The sequence below is a fragment of the Delphinapterus leucas genome, chromosome 5 (genome assembly GCF_059928025.1).
Source record: "Delphinapterus leucas isolate spDelLeu-1000000601 "Yukka" chromosome 5, BTC_Dleu_Yukka2, whole genome shotgun sequence".
Taxonomy (NCBI): Eukaryota; Metazoa; Chordata; class Mammalia; order Artiodactyla; family Monodontidae; genus Delphinapterus; species Delphinapterus leucas.
In genome coordinates, this window is record NC_143133.1 from 106,475,955 (window position 1) to 106,495,590 (window position 19,636).

Sequence of the window (19,636 nt, forward strand, 5' to 3'; positions counted from 1 at the left end):
GTCCAACTCAGAGGTGTGTGCTTCCCGGCTTTGCTGGGAACAGAGCACAAGTGAAATTGATGGAACCGGAGTTTCGCTCAGATTTTAGGGGCTCCCCAGCTCTCTGGGAACATGACCCAGAGGTGGAAATTGTGGGGACCAGAATAGGACTGTAGACCCATCTAATCATGTATTCCTTGAGTCAGACTAAAGAGCATACCCTTGGTGTTTTGAGTCAGTTTCAGAGCTGCTTGAAAGTGGCACTGATGGTTCAGGATTCCAGCTTCCTCCACACACTCGGTGGAGAGTGATGTTTTCTGTGCCAGCCTCTCACCACCAATTAACTACCTTTTGTTTTCCCCACTGATGAATCCTCTGGATGAGTCTTTTTTTTTTTTCCCTTCTCTCTCACTGAAGGATTTCCACAGCCCCTCCTGGTTTCCGTGAAAAGCAGAGGGAGGCTCCGTTCACAGCATAGACCCCCCCTCCCGCCCCACTGCAAGTCCCAGTCCCTCCCATGGCCGTCCCTCATAGGGGCCTCCTATCACCTAATTTCCATTTCCACCCCAACACTAGCAGTGATGTTATCTTCAGGGCCATGTTTCACAAAGTTGTTGGGTCCGAGTTCTTTTTTTTTCTCACCTTGTAAGAAGAATTAGACTCACAGGAGTGATGTGGAAGCACAGAGCTCCCGTTGACGTGCAGATGCCGGGCCCTCTTCCCGTGGCGCGGCCCCTGTGGGTACCTCCCTTCTTAGGGCGACTCCTCCTGGTTCCTGTGAGTGCAGCCCGGGCGGAGCTGTTGTCACTCAGTTGCAGGTACGGGGTCCCCCGAGCTGTCAGCCACTCCCCCCCACAGCACGACCTGCCCAGTTAGGTATAACCTCGTGCGTGAGCCACCCGCATCGGAGGAGCCAGAGTGCGATGAAATACCATGTGCTTGATGCCGAAACTATGTGAGTGACAACAGGGTTTGTTTTTCAGTGTCAGGGATGCTGCAGAATCAGGCAGCACCCATGCAGGTGTGCTCCCTGACTTCTCTGGGGAGGGGTGTGGAGGGACACGGGAGAGAGGCTCCGGGGGTGTTCCGGCCACCCTCCTGTCCCCCCGGAAGCCCTGTATGGGGGTGCCACCGTTCCTCTCCCCACCCCCCGACCTGGGAACTGGCGTGTGTCAGCCACAGCGGAGAGCGCCACGTGGTCTAGGTGTAGCTTGGCAATGGCAGCACCTGAACTCACCATTTTCTCCTCCTGATTTCTAAGCTAATTGCTGAGGGCCTTTGCTACATTTTTAATATGTTAAGAACCTTTCAACAGCTGGCAGCTCTCAAAATAATGCAAGTGGTGGGGAAGTGCATTCTTTGGATGGGCAAGTTGCCTCGTGTTGTGCCCAGCCCTGGCGGGTGCTCAGTTTCAATCCCCAGGAAGGCGGGGATGTGACTGTCCTTTGTCAGCGGCAGCGGAACCCAGAGGGTGAGAGCACAGGCTGCAGAGTCCCAGCTGTACTGTTTTCTCACCGTGGGACCTCAAGCAAGTCAGTGCTCAGAGCGTCCCCACCTGTAAAAGAGAATTCCACTAGTACCTCGCCCACAGAGTCGTTGTTGGCACTGGATGAGTTAATGTACAGAAAGCACCCATTATTGTTGCTGTTGAAACTACTATTAACATCATTAAGAGCAGCAGTAGCCACGTGCCTTCCCCACCCTCCCCCCCGCAGGGCTGCCCGCTGATCCCCGTGTAGCAGGTATTCAGGCAATAAAGCCAGGGTCCCCGTAGCTGATGGGTCACTCCCTGCCACATAACCAGCTGTCCTATAATGTGTGCTCTGTGGCCTTTTTCTTCTCCGAGTCTGCCACCGGGCAGCTGTCTCTATCGGGTTTCATTCGCCTTCTAAATATAGTCCAGCCTCATCCTGCCTATCTTCAGATTCCCAGGGTGTGTGACTTAGGACAGGAATGGCAGTTGAGAAATCAGCCTTCCTCCTCTTGCAGCAAGATAGTCTTCTGGCATTTGGTCATCTCTGAAGGTAGGCTGGAAAAGTCGGCTGCGGGGCACCTGGCTTTAGGGCCCGATGCAAGAGTGGGTCAGGTTCCTTCCCAAAGCAGCAGGGAAGGGAAGGTGACCCCTCTGCCTTGCCTCACCCCAGCAGTGACCAGCGGACAGACCCACTGGCAGTGGAGGGTTCGTGTCTGCATCCAAGAGGCTGGCTTGGCATTGGCTTTGGGTGTCATGGGATGCTTTGGGAAATTTGATTAAAATGTGAAAAGGATGCTTCCCAGTTAGTCGCAGAGCTGTAAAGAGTGTCTGGTGTTACACAAAAGCCAGGACCAATTGTCCATGCCACTTGGGCTACCTCTCTTTTTTTTTTTTTTTTTTGCGGTATGCGGGCCTCTCACTGTTGTGGCCTCTCCCGTTGCGGAGCACAGGCTCCGGACGCACAGGCTCAACGGCCATGGCTCACGGGCCCAGCTGCTCCGCGGCATGTGGGATCTTCCCGGACCGGGGCACGAACCCGCGTCCCCTGCATCGGCAGGTGGACTCTCAACCACTGTGCCACAAGGGAAGCCCCGGGCTATCTCTTGAAGGAAAAGTTTGAGACGTAGTTGGCCGGGAGACTTGACACCCTGTGTAGCTGAAGGTTCAGCTCTGCCTGATGTGGGATAGATTAGTGCTGGCTTGTTGCCTCTGAGAAGGACGTTAAGGGTTCCCTAATGCAGTGGCCTTTCTGCGTTGCTCTTTTTTTTTTTTGGCTGCACCACGCGGCTTGTGGGATCTTAGTTCCTCGACTAGGGATTGAACCCGTGCCCTTGGCAGTGAAAGTGCAGAGTCCTAACCACTGGACTGCCTGGGAATTCCCCTGCGTTGCTCATAATATGGTTTTCATGTAAGGGAATTAACTGGTCCATTGTTTTCCCGAGAAAACCAGATGGCTGCGCGGCCATATTCACAGGGACTCCTGAGATCTGGGCCAAGCATTTGCCAATCTCACAGAAAAACGAAGAAGGCCTTACCTAGAATGCTGTGTGTTTTTTTCTTGGTAAGCGGGCTTCTGATGTAAACAGCCCGAGCGGGCAGCCCATGTGTGACTTTGCATCCATCTGTCATTCTCCAGGCGGGGGCAGCTCGGCCTCCTGCAGCCCTGCTGCCCACAACTCGCCCTGTCACGATCGCAGACTTTCCCATCCACTGCAGATTGTGTACTGAACCCACATATTCCCCAGTGAAGCACAGCTCCAGCTCAGAGAGGCTGCCTCACAGCACTGACACGAAAAGACAAACAGAAATCTGACTTACCATGTTATCCATCCAACAAAACAACCACCCAAGGGCAGAGGAATAGATATTCATCATGTCCCAGCAACTCAGCCAGGCCTGTGAGTTCAGTATTTCTAGGTGGATTTAGAAAACCTTTCCTCGGCAAAGCAGAGTCCTCCTGACAGCTCTTTTCACCAGCAGGCCAGCCTCTCTGGGTTAGAACAAAGGGAATCCCACTTATGTGATTTGGGCCGGTAGCCGGTTTTCTCCCTCTGCAGTGGTTTGTGTGCCATTGTGGAAGTTTGAATACTTTTCCATAAGTTAAACAGAACTTTCTCTTCATGCTGCCTGAATTTGCCTTTATCTGTAGTCAAGCTTTGGCTGCTGAGGTGGCCTTTGCCCAGGTTTAGCATGAGCAGAATAATACCATCAGCTTGAAAAGAGATTCAGGAGATGATTATGGGATGATTCAGTAGGCTTGTCACCAGAGAATGCAACTGTTATAAAGGGCACGTAGTTTGTTATTGTTTTCGTTTTTTTACGGAATTTCTATTTTAGCAGCTGTGTGCCTGTGTGTTTATTACAGCATCTACGATTATGAAACATTGAGAGCACTTTTGTTAGTGTGTCTCACTTCTTCGCAGTATTGTATTTTTCCAGAATGTTCTTTTGGTTAATGAAGGTTCTCTGAAAGGGGCGAGGGTGAGAGCCTTACCTCCAGTATAAAGTTAAAAAGGAATATTTTAAGGAAAGTGTGGTTTGATTTGAATTTCAGCAGGTAGGGGAAACCTACTATTTAAAATGCATTTGGAAACTTCAGCCTCTCAGATGTGGGTGGAACATGTTTTTATTTTCTTCATTGAAAAACAAGGGGTGGGCTTAGCCAAATTTCTTGGTTTTGCCAAATCCATCTGAGCAGGCAATGCACTGTATAATTCAATGAGTGCCTTGGGGATTACTCTTAGGCATAATTGTGGCAATTCCAATATTTAAAGGTGAAAATGGTATGATAAAGGGTGAGCATTCACATGTGATTTTTTTTAAGAAAACACAAGGCGATGGGAGACGTTGATTCACCCATCGATGCTAACCAGGCAGCTGCCATGACCCAGCACTGACGTAGCTCTAGTCACAGAGAGAACGGGCAGCGTGGCCCCTGACTCACAGAGTTGGCGGTCCAGAGGGGGGGGAAGAGTAGGGGCTTCTTCAAGCACGTCTCCTTGATGAGCCAACCCAGGTGATTGTTTTCACAGAGTGCAATGAGAGGCAGGATCAGCTGGGCCTCTCTAGGCTCAGAGGCCTGGCGCTACCCTCCACCCATCACGTGGTCTAAGTGGGTCACGTGCCTGTGTTCTTACTCATTTTGCAAACATGTGAAAACCACTTCTGTCCGCTCTGGGGTGATGCGAAGATGAGCGCAGTTACGATCCACGTTTGATTTTTCAGAAGTAGAATATTCTGTTTGTTCCTTCTTGGTCTGCTGCTTTTCTTACCTTCTTTTTCTAGCCATTGCTAGGACTTACAGGAGAAGACAGGCGTGGAAAGAGACAGGATGGTAAACTCAGGCTAGACATGCTGCTCAGGGATAAACGTTGTAGGGTAGGGTACCCATGGCTGACACTGAGAGGGCGAATGAGTTTAGGGGATGTCAGGTTTCATCGTCCTCTGGTCCACAAAGTCCAGGCTGTCTGCAGTATGTTCCTTCCTTTGACAGAATGCTGTATAAATGCATGGTGACAGTAGTAGAAGTAGTAGAATACTTGCTGTTTACTGAAAGGGATCAGAATTTTCTGGTGACATCCTCGTTTGGGGAAGTACCAGTAGATGTCTCAGGGACGCAGAGGGTGACAGTTTCAGAATACTGATCTTTCATTTTTTGGAGGCTTTATATCATTTTCTTTTTCTTTACAGAATGAAGTTGGCCTACTGGAGTTCTTCCAAAATGTGATAAAAGAAACTAGGGCAGAGCCAAAAAAAGTGACTAGTTGGGTCCTCAACACTTTTCTGGGCTTTTTAAAGCAACAGAACCTTGCCGTCAGTGAGAGGTGAGTGGGGTCTGGGGGCGCATTTTCCTTTCTGGTGAACTCTGTGTCCAGAAGCAGTTGACACAGGGCAGGGCTGGTGTTCTGCCCTCCTTCTTCCCCCTCAGGATCTCCTGACGAGACACAGACATCCCCTTTGAATGTCAGAGTCTAAAGCTGTCCGCCATCCCCTTCACATCTGAAAGCTCATTTATTCCGATCTCTGACCGTCCACGCTGTCCTTTGTACTGTGCTGGGCTGGGGACCTACAGATGAGTAAATGAGGAGTGTCCTACCTGCAGGGCATCCAGGCTGTAAGAAAGCAGACAGTTGGCTCAGTATGATCCCGTTACACCACAGGTGTGTTCAGGCCACCATGAATGCACAGGAAGGGGACCTGCACCGAGGCTGGGGCGTCCACCAAGCTTTCCCTCAGGAGGGAGAGTGAGTTTCCCTCAGAGACCAAGCCCTGAGGAGTTGCCAAGTAGAGGGAGGGTTCTGAGCATTCTGGACCGTAGATGCAATTGTGCGACACTCAGAGACAAGAGGCGTGGTGGGCTCAGGAGGCCCAGAAGCTCCAGGGTGCTCGGGAGGGAGCAGGGGAGCTGCAGGGATGGGCAAAGCCACCTGGGAGGCTTCACACGCCTTTGTCGGCAGCTGTCAAAGGCCTGAGAGCACACGCTCACTCCAGGTCCCCTCTGGGGGGATGGGATGGAAGGTGGAGCCGAGGTGGGAAGCCCAGTTGGGTACCTCTTATAGGAGCGCCCGTGCGAAATGCCCTGTGCCTGGGCCCGAGTGTGGTGGACCACGGTGCAGACAGTGTTCTCAACTCCACATGACTCCGCCTCCCTCACGCGGGCTTGGGGCGAGATGGAGTGGAGCCTTTCAACCTGGTGGGAGGTAAAGAAAGAGGGACAGGTGGGGAGGATGCCATGTTCCTTTAGGACATGCAGTGTTTGAGTTGCCTGTGGGACAGATGTCCCCCTTGTGGGGTGACTGATAGGCAGTCAGATACATGGGCCTACATCTGCTGGGAGGCATCTGGGAGTGTAAATCCGAGAGTTCTCACTTGTTCAAAACTCAGCACCTGTTAATTGAGACTCTGCCCTATGCTAAGTTCTCTGCTGAGCGTGGGGAAAGCCGGTCCACGAGGCAGACGCGGTCCCCGTGGTCCTTACAAAGCAGCGAGTTGGGTGCCCTGAGAAGGGGGAGAGAAGAGCTGAGCTCCCTGCTGAGTGAAGGGTGAACGGGGCCCAGCAGGCCAAGTCCAGCACACGCTCCAGGCATGGAGAGCAGCGTGTGCACGTGGCTCGAGGGGAGCCCGAGCGTGGCATCTCGGGGAAGGCAGGGCACGGCCCAGTATAAGCAGATCGTGGACTCAGCAATGTGTAGATGGTACTGGAAGCCATTGGAGCAGGTGAGAGCTGTGGGGAGGATACTGTGTGACCGGGCCTGAGACTCCCTGGACTACCCAAGGAGCATGGGCAGGGAAGGAGGGACAGAACCAGGACCATGGGTGTCACAGGAGCCAGAGAAAAGGAGAGTGTGAGGAAGGAGAGAACGGGCAGCAGGTTTAAATGTGGTTGTTCATCAGGGACACACAGGCAGGTGGCGCCCCGCGGGAGGCCGAGCTCTTCTTGGGGAGCGTCGTTGCTGCAGCAGCGCCCACGGCCATATGGGGAAGCAGAGCCGGGGAGACAGGCATGTGCTGACTGATACGTGAGTCCAAAGAGTCGTCTGTTCAGAGAAGTTACCCCTGTGTGATGCTGGCTTCATGTTCGGCCTCTTGCTCGCAGTGTGTTTGCACAGGTACCAGCGTGGCCATGTGGCTCTGTTTCACCTCCTCACATGGCTTCTTACAGCTGTGACCTTGGATGAGTCACCCTCAGTGCCGTCACTGTAAATGACAGTGATAGTGCCTGCCTCCGAGGGCTTTTGAGAGGAAAACACACGGCGCCCGTGGGCCCTTAGTGTCCATTTCCTTCTCTATTCCGTGATGGTATGTGAGGTACCAAAACGATGTCCCCCCCCTCCCCGCCCCGATCCCCAAACTCCCATGGCATCTGTTGCCTGTTTCTTTCCTTCTTGTCCTCTCCGGTTTGACCTCTCTACTCAGAAACTTCAGTCTTCACACTGAAAAGCCCGGGCCCATTCAGGCAGAGTTGATGGAGGAGGTATAGCTGTACCAGAGCCTGAATGGCTCTGGAGAGGTCTTCGTGAAGGAGGGGCCGGGCGACATCTGTGGGGAACCAGGGCGTGGGGATGGCAAAGAAGCAGCAGCTTTGGGGAGCAGGGGGAGCATAGCTGGGAGGAGCAGAGGGTGGAAAATGGCAGAAAAGTACAGTTGACCATATGATTGGGGTCGAGCCGGAACATGGAGGGTGTGGAAAGTCGCGGGAGTTGAGCCGTGAATCCGGCACTGGCTGTAGAGCACCCTCTGTGCGGAGCTCGTGGAGAGCCAAGCAGGACGCTGGCCCGGCCCTTAAGAAGCTCTGTGTCCTGGGGAGGACTGGACTTGTGCACTAACGCTTTTACCTCAAGGCAGAATGGAGTGCTTCTTGTTTAGAACTAGTCACAGTGCGGTGCAAGTAGAGAGGGACGAGACCACATTCACCTGAAAGGCTCCGGGAAGGAGTGGTTGGAGCTTTGGGAGGAGATCTAACTCTTAGCTTTAAAATGTGTTTTCCATGTTGCTGACTGATTGCTAGAGTCACTGAATTTCAGTCTCAGCAGAGACCTGAGCTACCTCTGGTTCAGCTCTTTCATTTAGCAGAGGAGGAAATCCAGGCCCCTAGAGGTAAGGTGCACAACTGCTCAAACCGGAAGCCAGCCCCCTGACTTCCAGACCAGTTTCTCTATATGTTGATCTGTGACATGAGGGGTTTGCTAACAACCATTTTAGGAGCTTCTACAGGAGCTGAGATTGATAAATTAGACTGTCAAGGGAACTTGGAGCCTCTGGTATTTATCCAAACAATTCGTAAGCACTAGAGTCTTAAGAACTCCAAGGGGGGCTTCACCTTGTAGCACAGTGGTTAAGAATCCACCTGCCAATGCAAGGGACACGGGTTCGAGCCCAGGTCCGGGAAGATCCCACATGCCGCGGAGCAACTAAGCCCGTGTGTCACAACTACTGAGCCTGCGCTCTAGAGCCTGCGAGCCACGACTACTGAAGCCCGTGTGCCTAGAGCCTGTGCTCCGCAACAAGAGAAGCCACCGCAATGAGAAACCCACGCACCACAACGAAGAGTAGCCCCTGCTCGCCGCAACTAGAGAAAGCCCGTGCGCAGCAACTAAGACCCAACACAGCCAAAAATAAATAAATAAAATGAATAACTTTATCAGAAAAAGAAAAAAGAACTCCAAGGGCACCAAACTCTAAATAAAAGTGTGCTTGGTTGTTCCAAAGTCAAGTAAGGAGGAAGCTAAGCAACAGTTCTGTGCTAGAGTTTATGTAGAACAGGAACTGAACAGGAAGAAGGCTCTGTGTAGCAGCTCTCACAGTCTGCAACCTGTCTCACAGTTCAGACAACCATTGCCTGGGCTGCATATACCAGCCTCACCTTGGAGCAAACATTAACCAGTGAGCAACCTCGGCAGCTGGGCTAACGTTTCCAAAGCCTAGAAGGGCAGTAGCTGCAAAGCTAGCAGTAGTCTCATGATGACACCAGGCAAGGGACACTCCAGAGATCACGTTGGCAGGAAGTGATTTTGCAAGTGAGCGTTCATCTTTAAAGACCTCTCAGAAGACTGGTGTTTAAAGGATCTGGCCAGAAAAGTGCTTGTTGAACTTGGCTTTTTCATTATTTTGAGCATATTGCTTTTTTGGTTAATAACTCATAGCTATTCATACCAGGTTTGATTTAGTTAGGAAAGTGGAAGTTACTGATTCCCTGACCAAATATTTCCTGGTAATATCAGGCAGGTGCAGCTGTCCAGTTGTTCACTCCAGCCGAGGGCCTGAACTTCCGGGTCAGCTGCGGGCAGCAGCTCCTGAGGTGCTAGGAAACCAGGGAAGGGCTTTGAGCTGAGAAGGGGCTGAGGCTGACAGGAGGATTAGTCCGGCAGCGTGATATGCGGGGCAGCGTCTAAGAATGGGATGTAGGAGGTGGGAGCCTGCTAGAGGTCACAGCCGCAGGCCTGTTTGTATACAGCCCGTGAGCTAAGGATGATTATTACCTCGTGTATTTAGAAACCAAAGCAAAGAAGACTACATGACCGAGACCAGGTGTGTCCCACGGAGCCTTAAATATTTGCTCTCTGGCGCTTTCCAGAAGTTTGCCGACCCCTGGCTTAGAACATGTGTGGGGAGACAGGAGCCCGGGCCACTCCTCGCCAGCGGGAAGAGGTTGAGGAGGGCAGTCAAGGAGGGGAAAGAGACTGGGAGGCCCAGGGAGAAGGCGTTTTCTCAGGGGGTGCAGCAGGGTGGGAAGCTATTATGTTTGGTAATTAGTGAGGGGAGGTGATTTTAAAAGAACAGCATCTGCAGAGGGATAGGGTTGGGATCCAAACAGCAAGGGCAGACAGTAGCCACTGATGCTCTTCATTGGCAAAAAATAATAATAAGGTCAGGCAGAAGCAAGTGACTGCAAGATCACTTGGAGGCACTGTCAAGACAGGGCAGATCCGAGCGCTCGTGAAGGTGTGGGGTTAAAGCCGCAGGAGGGAGGAACCCGGCGTCCGAGTAGGATGCGTAGCAGTGGCAGGTGATGCAGGCAAGAGCATGGGTCCAGGGGGCTGTCTGATGGAAGAGGAGGAGGCGGGCACCCCAGAAAATTCTGAGCCTTCCATCAGCGGGTGACCTTATGATGCGGGAGGTGAGGGTCCGTGCTGAGATGGGGCGTGGGAAGGAGACGCTCTAGAACAGCAGCTTGGGTGGGAGTGCCAGGCAGGGGCGCTGGGACGTTAGCGAGATGAACAGCAGGATTGCTGAGCAGCCACCTAGGTGTCCGTGTCTCCCTGTCTTTCTCCGCGAGCCTCTGGGTCCCATGAGCTTGGGCCTAAAATGAGCTCAGGGGTTGCGACAGGCGGCACATTTCACAGGAACGGGGGTGGCTGTGGAGGTGTCAGGGTGTCTGCTTCCAGAATCCAGGCTGGAGATAGAGTCGTGATCCCATAAGAGCTCTAGGGGACTGGGTGAAGTTGGAAGGCTTGAGAAATGCCATTTCCCTTCGTCTGCAGATGCGCCGGGCTGGGGATGGGAGACTAGCCTTCCACGTCGGGCTCTTCTTTAGTGGAGACACACCCACGGCCCAGAAACCAGCGTGATCTGACAGCAGCCAATTGTGCTTCTGCTGCCGTTCTGTTCCAAATCGGCCGATTTGTTTATTTAACCTGATGAGGGGGGCCTTTCAAGGCCAGGGTGACAGGTCCTGATCTTTGTCATCGTCTACTGGAGGTGAGCCCTGGCACAGCTGGAATTAGTAGACACAGTGTCCCAGCCATCCCTGTTGGGGGGAAGGAGTCTGTGACACAGATACTGCTGACCTACTATGTGTCGAGCACAGTGGGTACAAAAGGGCGATTGAGAAATCCCAAGTCAGTGGAGGTATTTCATAGTGAATGAAGGTCATTGGATGAAAGGCAAAGTATTTTTAGTCATGCTGTACTCTATTTCTGTCCTTCTCTGTCTTCACATCCCTTTATCATCAGCTCATGTGGGAGTGGGGACCCTTTTGTTTGCAGGCTTGAGAAATCTAGTTCAACCTCAGTGCTTATTACAGGTTCTACACAGTCTACACTCTAATTGGCCTTTATGTTTACTAGGATCGTAGAACATCCAAGAAACCCGAATTTTTAAAACAACGTGGATTCTTTGTTACTTGTCAGTAGGGTGGGAAGTTAGAGAAAGGGTGTCTTGATTTCCCAGCCCTCTGACCCTCATCCTGCTGAGATTTAATCAGGGTGGTCCAGACACTCTGCAAACCTAATATCCTCTTGGAATGATCTTTTATCCATACTTCGGGATAAGCAGACACTTGCAGGACAGCGGGCCGCCTCTGTGTGTCAGCTGCCTCACGTGAACAGCCCTGTGAGGTTTCACTGCACCTGAGTCAGACCTGGTGCACTTGCACTCGGTTGGCCTGGAATTCCAGGAAATTGGCGTAGGGACTAAGCGGTAGTTTCGTTTTTACTATCTAAGAGCTTAACAAAGAAATTAATAGTGAGTAATGGGAACTGAGACTTAAACAGAAGGTGTTTTCAAGTAGTGTTAAACGTTCCAGAAGCTTTCGTTTACACAGACACACTAACGTGCTATTTATAAGTCGTTCCAGTCTATTTAAAACTGGTCCCCTCATGACCTCAGACAGACAGCGTTTCATTAGCCTAGTTGCTGCATGTGTTTAAAAGTAGCAAAACTGTGTATTTTAAAAGAAATAGTCTGTAATTCAGTCTTTTCCACTAATCCTAGGCACTCACCGCCCCCCTCACCCCAGAATGTCAATTAATGACACTTTATGCCTTTGGTTGCCTCTCCTCCTTTTCTATCATGGGATCTTGGCAAATAAGTCCCTTCCTAGAAGTGTAGGCATAATGAATTCCAGGCCCTTCTGTGACAAGCTGTTGAGAGCCTGCGGGAGAGAGCAGTTTGTGGATGCCCATGAGGGTGGCTGACGACATGGCTGGTAGTCACTGCGTCCCTAAAAGACAAGTTCTTACGATTAAAAAGAATTTATATTTGCACAAAAACACTCGAAAACTGGCCTTGTTAGCGGTTTTGTTTGAAGTAATTTTTAGGCTGATCTTTCAATCGAAAATATTTAATTACTGGGTTTTGGTTTTTTTCTCTTCTCGTCATGGTTCATGAATTCTGCAGCCACCTCCTTTTTTTGACTAATTAAACTGAGCAGTTGTCTGTCACTACAACTTCTGCCAAACTGCGGTTATTGTTGGGTAGTAAAATAAAGAAAAACAACACTGGTCACAAAAATGTGTTCTATCCTAAAGTACAAAATAACTAAATAACATAGAGCCTAACTGGCCTGTTACTTTTATTCCTGGGTGTGGATTTAATTATTCAAACCTACAAAATCACGTGCTTTGATTTTAAATAACCATAAATGCATACACCGACAGAGTGAAATGTACATGTTTCTTCTCTCCTTTTTGGGGCTGCTAGTCCTGTCACACCCTCTGCCCTGGCTGAGCTGCTTGACCTGCTGGACAGGAAAGCCATCTCTTCATCCGCAGCTAAACAGGTATGTCCCCACCTCCCAAAGGGTCCGACCACCCTGCCAGCCCCGTACATGTTTTATGTGAAACTCAAATGCCATCACTAAGTGCATTTCATCTTTGAAGTATTAAGTGCTTCTAAGGGCCATTTTTATACTGAGAGGTAGAAACATTTTATTTAGCAAATGAAATAAAGCCAGTACTATGTATGACGCAGGTAATTTGCTTCTCATCTTTGCTAACCAGACGGCGTAGTTGTTTGGCTTTGCCCGGAATGTTTCCCAAACGTTTGTTTATGTGAAAGGTGGGCCCTGAAGCTCCTGGGGGCTTCGGCCTGTGCGCTTCCCCCGTGCCCTGTGTGGCCGACACTGCTCCCTGGCCCTTGTCCTCCCTCTCCTGTCCTCTGCAGCCTCCCACCCAGTACCAGGGGCTCGTTTGTCTTGTCACGTGGTTGCCCCTGAAAGTCAGTCTTCCAGCAAGAAGGGTGAGGCCAGACAGACTGCCTCCCACTTAGTAGATCAAATTTAACACACAGGCGCAGTGTGTGAAAACCCAGACAAACAGCATCCTCATCAAAGGCGGCCTTCCGCCTCATCTCCAGCCCCACCTGACAGTCTCGGGTGGGCGCAAGGTCCCTGGGACTCAGAAAACACTTACAAATGAGCACCCAGAAAGATAAAGAACACCAAGGCGGCTGCCTGATCTCGACTTGAGATACCACAGCTGTCAGTTCTTCAGCCGGTAACTTAATGTTATTTTAATGGTGCCTTTGGCATTTAATATTTATACATGTCCTCAGTCGTGGCAGGTTACATAGTGAGGCTTTGGAAAAGCGGCTGCTTTTGGCTAATTACGAGGCACCATGGAGCATACACCCAGCTCTGTGCTGTGAAACTGGGGATAGGAACTAATAAAGGCTCTGTTTACCCACCACCAAGTGAGGCTGTCAAGTATAGGGACTGCTCCACATTTAGGAAAGGGTTTTGGTTGCCTGGATGTCAGAGGAATACAAATGTTTATGAGAGTGCTCAGCAGTAGCAGAATGATTAGATGGCTGGAGGGCAGAAAGAAACTGTATATACACATAAGAGCAAATGAATTGTTGCATTTCAAACCAAAGAGGAAAAAAACCTTCCCCTTCCTACTCCTGCCCCAGCAAAGAAAACCTAGTGCAGATAATATGTTAGGTTCAGAGGGGAGAGACTAGAACTGCCGGGGGATGCTGACAGCTGGGTTCAGATAGAGATAGAGACATTTTTGGATTCTGTTGGCTTCTAGCGTGTTTAAAGGAGGTGGGGTGAATCCTGGCTTCTGTAAGAACCAAAATAAAAGTCTGATTGTGTGTCCCATGAGGGCATCTCCCTTATACACCATTGCCTTAGGGGATTTGCTTTTTAATTGTTCTACCTTGTTCTGTTTTTTTAAAAAATCACTGATTTTCTGGTGGAAAAAAAATGGTATTTGTTCATTGTAACAAGTTAAGTAATGCTGAAAAATATAAAGATTTTCCAGTTCTACCACCTTGAAATAACTACCATTAATACTGGGTGAACGGGACTTCCCTGGCCGTCCAGTGGTTAAGACTCCACGCTTCCATTGCAGGGGGTGTGGGTTCAAGCCCTGCTCGGGGAACTAAGATTCCACATGCTGCACGGCGTGGCCAAAAAATTTAAAAAATTAAAAAAAAAAATATTGGGTGAGCATCATCCCAGGCAGCTTCCTGTGCACACATACAGTTACCAGGGTGGATTGTGGGCTGGGCAGACAGGAGGTTAGAAAAATAAGGCTTTTGAAAATAAGAGGTTTTAGTGTACTGTTTTTTAGTTTTATTTTTTAAGAAGCCTACAGTTCATTGGTTTTTAGTATAGCCACAAGGTTGTAACCATCACCACTATCTAATTCCAGAACATTTTCATCACCGCAAAAACATAACCCTGCATCCAATTAGCAGTTTCGCCCCATTAACCCCTTTTACCCTAGGCAGCTGCTAATCTACTATCTGTCTCTATGGATTGGCCTAGTCTGGACATTTAAGATAAATGGACTCATACGATATGTAGCCTTTTGTGTCTGGCTTCTTTCACCTAGTGTCATGTTTTCAAAGTCCATCTATGTTGTGTCAGTACTTCATGCCTTTTTATGGCTAAAGAGTATCCCATCGTGTGGGTAGAACCACATTTTGTCTACCATTCATCAGTAAGTGGACGCTTGTGTTGTTTCCTGTTTTTGGCTCTTATGAATAATGCTGCTGTGAACATATATGTACAGGGTTTTGTTGGCGCATATGTTTTCAAATTTCTTGGGGCTGTACCTATAGGAATGGAATCTCTGGGTCATGTGGTAGTTGTATGTTTAACATTTTGAGGACCTGCCGGACTGTTTTCCAAATGGGCTGCACCATTTTACAGTCCCGTCAGAGGTGTGTGAGGGTTCCAGTTTCTCCACATCCCCGCCAGCCCTTGTAATTGTCCTGCTTTTTGATTATAGTCATCCTAGTAGGTGTAAAGTAGTAGCTCATGGTGGATTGATTTGCATTTCCCTGATGACTAATTACATTGAGCGTCTTTTTTATTTTCAGAGTCTACTGTAAAATGTAACACATAAATGTGTTATAATTATTTTTTACTGAATTTGACAGAGGAATCCAAATAGGCCTTAGGTTTTAGAAACCCTGTGAGGCAGAACGACTCTGGTTCCATTGGTTACTGGTGTTTCCTCTGACAGAACTGGAAGAGGTTCTACTAGTGACTGAATAACCAGGAGATGAGAAAGAAAGTTGACTGAGAAAATGACTCCTAAGGATGACAGATACGCAGAAAGAGTCATCCTGCCCTGAGAACGTTCTGAACTCCAAAGAGTCTCCCACTTTACGTCTAATTTATTATTAATCCACCTCTTGCCATCCGGCTCTCCTTTCCATGACTGTCCATTATTTTCATCCCTGACACATTTCACTGCACCTTCCCCCAGGTGTCCCAACAGTGCTTCTGAGGTTTACAAACCTCATCCCCTCAGCTCCCTGGGCCCCAGGGGAGTTAAGAGGTTGCTGCCATGAGGCAGCCTTGTCTTTCAGAAACAGAAACTCAAAGATTATTTATCACCATGAGCAAACTCCTGGTAACTGTAGACAAAAGCACCCAGGCTCCTCTCACAGGATCCGGTTCTGTCTAATGAAGTAGCCCCCGTCTCCTCCCCTCGCCAAGGACAGGGCACACCAGACTCCCACCTGCAGAATCACAACACCCCTGCAGCTAGCATGCCAGGGTCCTGAGCCTCTGGGGACTCGGAGGTCCCGGGCGTCGTCCAGACTGCTGGCCAGCCAGGCCCCGGGGGAAATCACCCCAGATGCCTACGTGTCTCCTCTGTGCGAGCCTGGAGTAGGTGCAGAGGGTCCACCGTCTCCCAGGGATTGTCCCTCTAGTGCTTCCTGTGGGACCAGGCTGGACAGGGATTCCACAGAGATGGAAGTCGAATTTTACCATGCGAGTGTGCCATTTAAGCAATTTCCTCCTGTCTACTTTGGGGTCTACTTTAATCAGAAATCACCAAAAACCTTTTAATATAGAAAATGTTACGTCGTGCAGTAAAACTTACGAATGATTTGATGTCTTTTTCTCCCTTTTAGTGCGTCAGTTCTTTGCACATTTTCCTGTGCCCTGCTTCTCTTAAGGGCCTAGATTGACGTCTGTGCCTTTCTAGAAGAATGACCTTTCACGATACTTGCCTTTGCCCAGAGGGGCCCCCTCTCTGTCTGTCACCGCTCCCTCCCTGCCCTCTCCCTGGAACAGGTCTTTCCGCCACCCTCTGACCCTGGAAGCCCCAAACAGGCAGGGACAGGCCAGGAGCCTGTGTGCTCTCCTTTTGTCCTTCCCTCCAGATTCTTTAAAAATAGCTTTAGCTAGAGAAATGGTTGGGTAGTAGTTAGGAGGGTGTGTGCTCAGTCACCAGGAACTGAAACCTGAGTTTCCACCCCATGCGTCAGAGCTGCTTCGGTGGTCGGGGTGTGATCGGGGGTCCCCAGCTTGCAGTACTCCCTACCCTGGTGGCCATTTATTAACCCAGATGACCGGCCCTGCACCAGGACCCCCTTGTGATGTGGTCTGTCTTGGGTGAGCAGCAGCAGGCCTGGGAGGTGCACGCCTGGCCAGAAACAATTGCACTTCGATAGCACTTCCCAGGGTGGTGATTAAACACAGACAAAAGCTGAGGATTTATGCCACAGCACGAGGTTGGCAAGCCCAGAGCCACGATGTCTGCAGCCAGGAGGCCAGGGGAGGCCGCAGAGTCTGGCCTGGAGGCGGCCGGGCCCCGTTTAGTGGCTCCCGCCCTGCTGGGCTACAGCCAGGAGGGCACAATCTGTGCCTTAAATAGGAACAAGCAGAGGATTGGATTCTGGAACCCACTGTGTCAGCCCAGGGGCGCTAACTTGGGAAGTGAGTAAGCTGATGTGCTCTAACTCCGGGAGTGGGAGAACCCTGCAGCCACCGGGCATTTGCTCTGGAGGCTGCTGAGGTGTGCTTCCCTAGGCCACTCCCTGGTACCCCTCCCCACTCTCTCAGGGAGCAGCCAGCTTCTCTGCATGTAAAAGCATCGTCCCAGCATTGTCCTGCTTTTCCTTCTGAAAGGTGTGGTTTGGCCTTGGTCCCTGACTGCCTCAATTGCCTTTATTCTTGTTATTGTGGCCCAAGCAGATCCAACCAGTGTTTGGGCCTGTCGGGTCCCAGCTGTACTGGGTGCCAGGCAAAGGCTGACCCCTGGGCGGCCAGCTCAGCTCAGCTCTGCACTTTCAGCCACAGTGGCTGCAGGGGCCTGTGACCGCCAGGCGTTCAGCTCCTCCCAGGCCTGGGCTGCAAGCAGCATCCACACCTGCCAGGCTTTCCTGTAAAGAGTTGCTGCGTAGATTCTCATAAATCACTCTTGCAGGTGATTTCTCTTATAAGCTAGGGATCTGATCTCTCTTGAGATCTCCATTCTCTCTTCCTGAATGTTGGACATTTTCAACTAGAAACTTTTTTAGGAGACTCTGCAGATGAACGAAATAAACACTGGTCAGAATCTACTAGTAGGGGGTCATTTAAGTAAATCATGATGAATATTGGATTTTTTTGTTAATACAAGAAAGTACTTCTGTAATCAGTGAAACAGAAGCAGGTTACAAATTGTATATGTGCTGTGATCACAATGATGTTACAAAACAGAAAGAAAACCATGGAAGGGAAAATACTAGAATACTAACATTGGTCATCTTGAGGGGATGGGAATTGGGTAAGATTTCTCTTTGTCTTTTCTGTATTTCCTTCCTTATTTTCTACAGTGAACACATATTAAATTTTATAATTAGGAACAATGTTTTAAAATTGTAAGTCTTATTCAAGAGAAATAAATCTATCAGGGAAAGGGGGCAGAGAAGCTCTTCAGACGCTGAGTCTTATCCGCATCACAGATTGTCTGTTCTCCAGTCCCTGTGCTGTGGGCACGCCATCAGTACGTCCGCTGAGAGCAGGGGAGGTTCTTACCCGCTGTGTGCCCCTCTCTCCTCAATGCCTTTCTCATTGTCGGCTGAATACACATTTGAAGAATTGAGTTGGAGGCACTTATGTTCAGTATTTTTCTAAGAGCGGGGACAGGTCTGCGTACGCGGCCAGGGCTGTGTGGTGATCGCCAGAGTGTGCCCTGTAGGTGCGCTTTCGGAAGGATGCCCCAGAGACGCCTCTGGGCCACAGTCACCGTGGGCGCCCGACAGCCAAGCTGAAGGCACACCGCTCTGGGCAGAGGGGCTCCTGGCTGGAAAGTGCTCAGTGCTGACTGCTGGCTGAGATGGAGGCTAATGGGATCCCCTCCCCTTCCAGCTCACACTAGAGAAACAGACACTGTGGAAAACTGCCCTGGGACACCCCTTCTTTACAAATGTCTTCCTTTTTTTCCAACTTTATTAAGTTTGGGAATTGGTTATCTTTTTAAGTAGAAAAATACCCACACCGTCAACTGCTAATTATCCTAGCCAGGTTCGGAGCCACATCCACCTGTGGGGATGGATGTGGTAAGCCTTGGGCCCCAAGGATTGTGATTTATGTTTTTCGTTATTTTCCATTCTGTATCTTCATTATGGGCCCCTCCCTCTCCCCCTCCCTGAAAAAACTCCCGTTTCCCAGCAGAGGCCAAGTTTTCATGACCCCCTCTAAGAGCAGTGGTTCCCTTTTGCAGCCCGTGTGGCCCCATCCTTCACCAGCATGTCACCACAATTAGTTAATTCTGTGGCACTCCCGTCAGCAGGGGCCCTGTGAGTGATCATCTTCTCACACTCCCCGCCCTCCCTGCTGTGCCCCTGGAGTCGGCGAGTGGGGACGACCCGTCTCCGCCAGCGTCTCCACCGGCAGGGTCTCGGGCTCTGTTCTGAGGGCACAGCTCAGCGCGGGGAGGCCCCGGGTGTGTCTGCATGCAGCTGGGAATCCACTGACTGCTCTTCCACCCCAGCAAGTGGAGCTGGCAGAAGAGCTGACCCCGCCCCTCTCTGCCCGCAGGTGTTTCAGGAACTGTGGAGGAGTAAGGGCAAGACCCCAGCACAGATCGTTGCAGAAAAGAAGCTTGAACTGATGCAGGATGCAGAGGCGCTGGAGCAGCTCTGCCGCTCCACGCTGGAGGCACATCCTCAAGTGGTACTTAGCCCCTCGGGGGAAGGGGGTCTTCACGCGCAGCGGCAGGTGGGCAGGGGGTCGCCGGCAGAGGCCCAGGGCCAGGGCCGCCTGAGGACTCAGCCAGGAGCCCCTCTGCTTTCTCCCCCTTACAGCCCAGCGGTGCTTCCTAATAATGGTTGGCCCAGTTTCATCAATAATCCCCCAGTTATTTTTGTCAGTTTTAAGCTAGAATCAAGAGATGAAATTAGGTGACTATTGGAAAAATACAGCTTTTCCTAGAAGGAAAATCCCCCCCTGGAGCTTCATCTCATGGAGTTTCGGTTGAAGGGGGTGTTAGCAAGTTTCGACCTCCCAGGCCTGCGGCCCTCTCCCAAGGTTGCCGAGCTCTGCTTTGTAAGAGGACCTCTCTATCAGGAAGCAGCAGGCAGCACTGCACAGGGGCAGAGACAGGGAAACACTTCAGTTCCGTGCCTTTGAGAGCTGGGAAGAAAGGCAGAAGGGAAAATTATTTGTAAATTACTGAGAAAATCCTTGACAGGAACATAGCTGGAAATCAAGTCATTCTGTGTTCTGAG

The 19,636-nt window shown here is 50.5% G+C and overlaps 2 protein-coding genes across 2 annotated transcripts in view; one reads left to right on the forward strand and one right to left on the reverse strand.

Annotated features, from left to right (window-relative positions):
- GATB (glutamyl-tRNA amidotransferase subunit B) overlaps positions 1–19,636 on the forward strand; it is a 75,527-nt gene that overhangs the window by 52,291 nt on the left and 3,600 nt on the right. The window contains exons 10-12 of the mRNA XM_030764043.2: positions 5,144–5,277; positions 12,374–12,452; positions 18,948–19,082. Of these exons, the coding sequence (XP_030619903.2) occupies positions 5,144–5,277; positions 12,374–12,452; positions 18,948–19,082 (348 nt within the window). The remainder of the gene's footprint in view (positions 1–5,143; positions 5,278–12,373; positions 12,453–18,947; positions 19,083–19,636) is intronic.
- The window catches only part of FHIP1A (FHF complex subunit HOOK interacting protein 1A), a 223,811-nt gene continuing 223,318 nt past the window's right edge, over positions 19,144–19,636 (reverse strand). Inside the window, exon 13 of the mRNA XM_089912372.1 lies at positions 19,144–19,541. Coding sequence (XP_089768498.1) covers positions 19,369–19,541 — 173 coding nt within the window. The 3' untranslated portion in view covers positions 19,144–19,368. The remainder of the gene's footprint in view (positions 19,542–19,636) is intronic.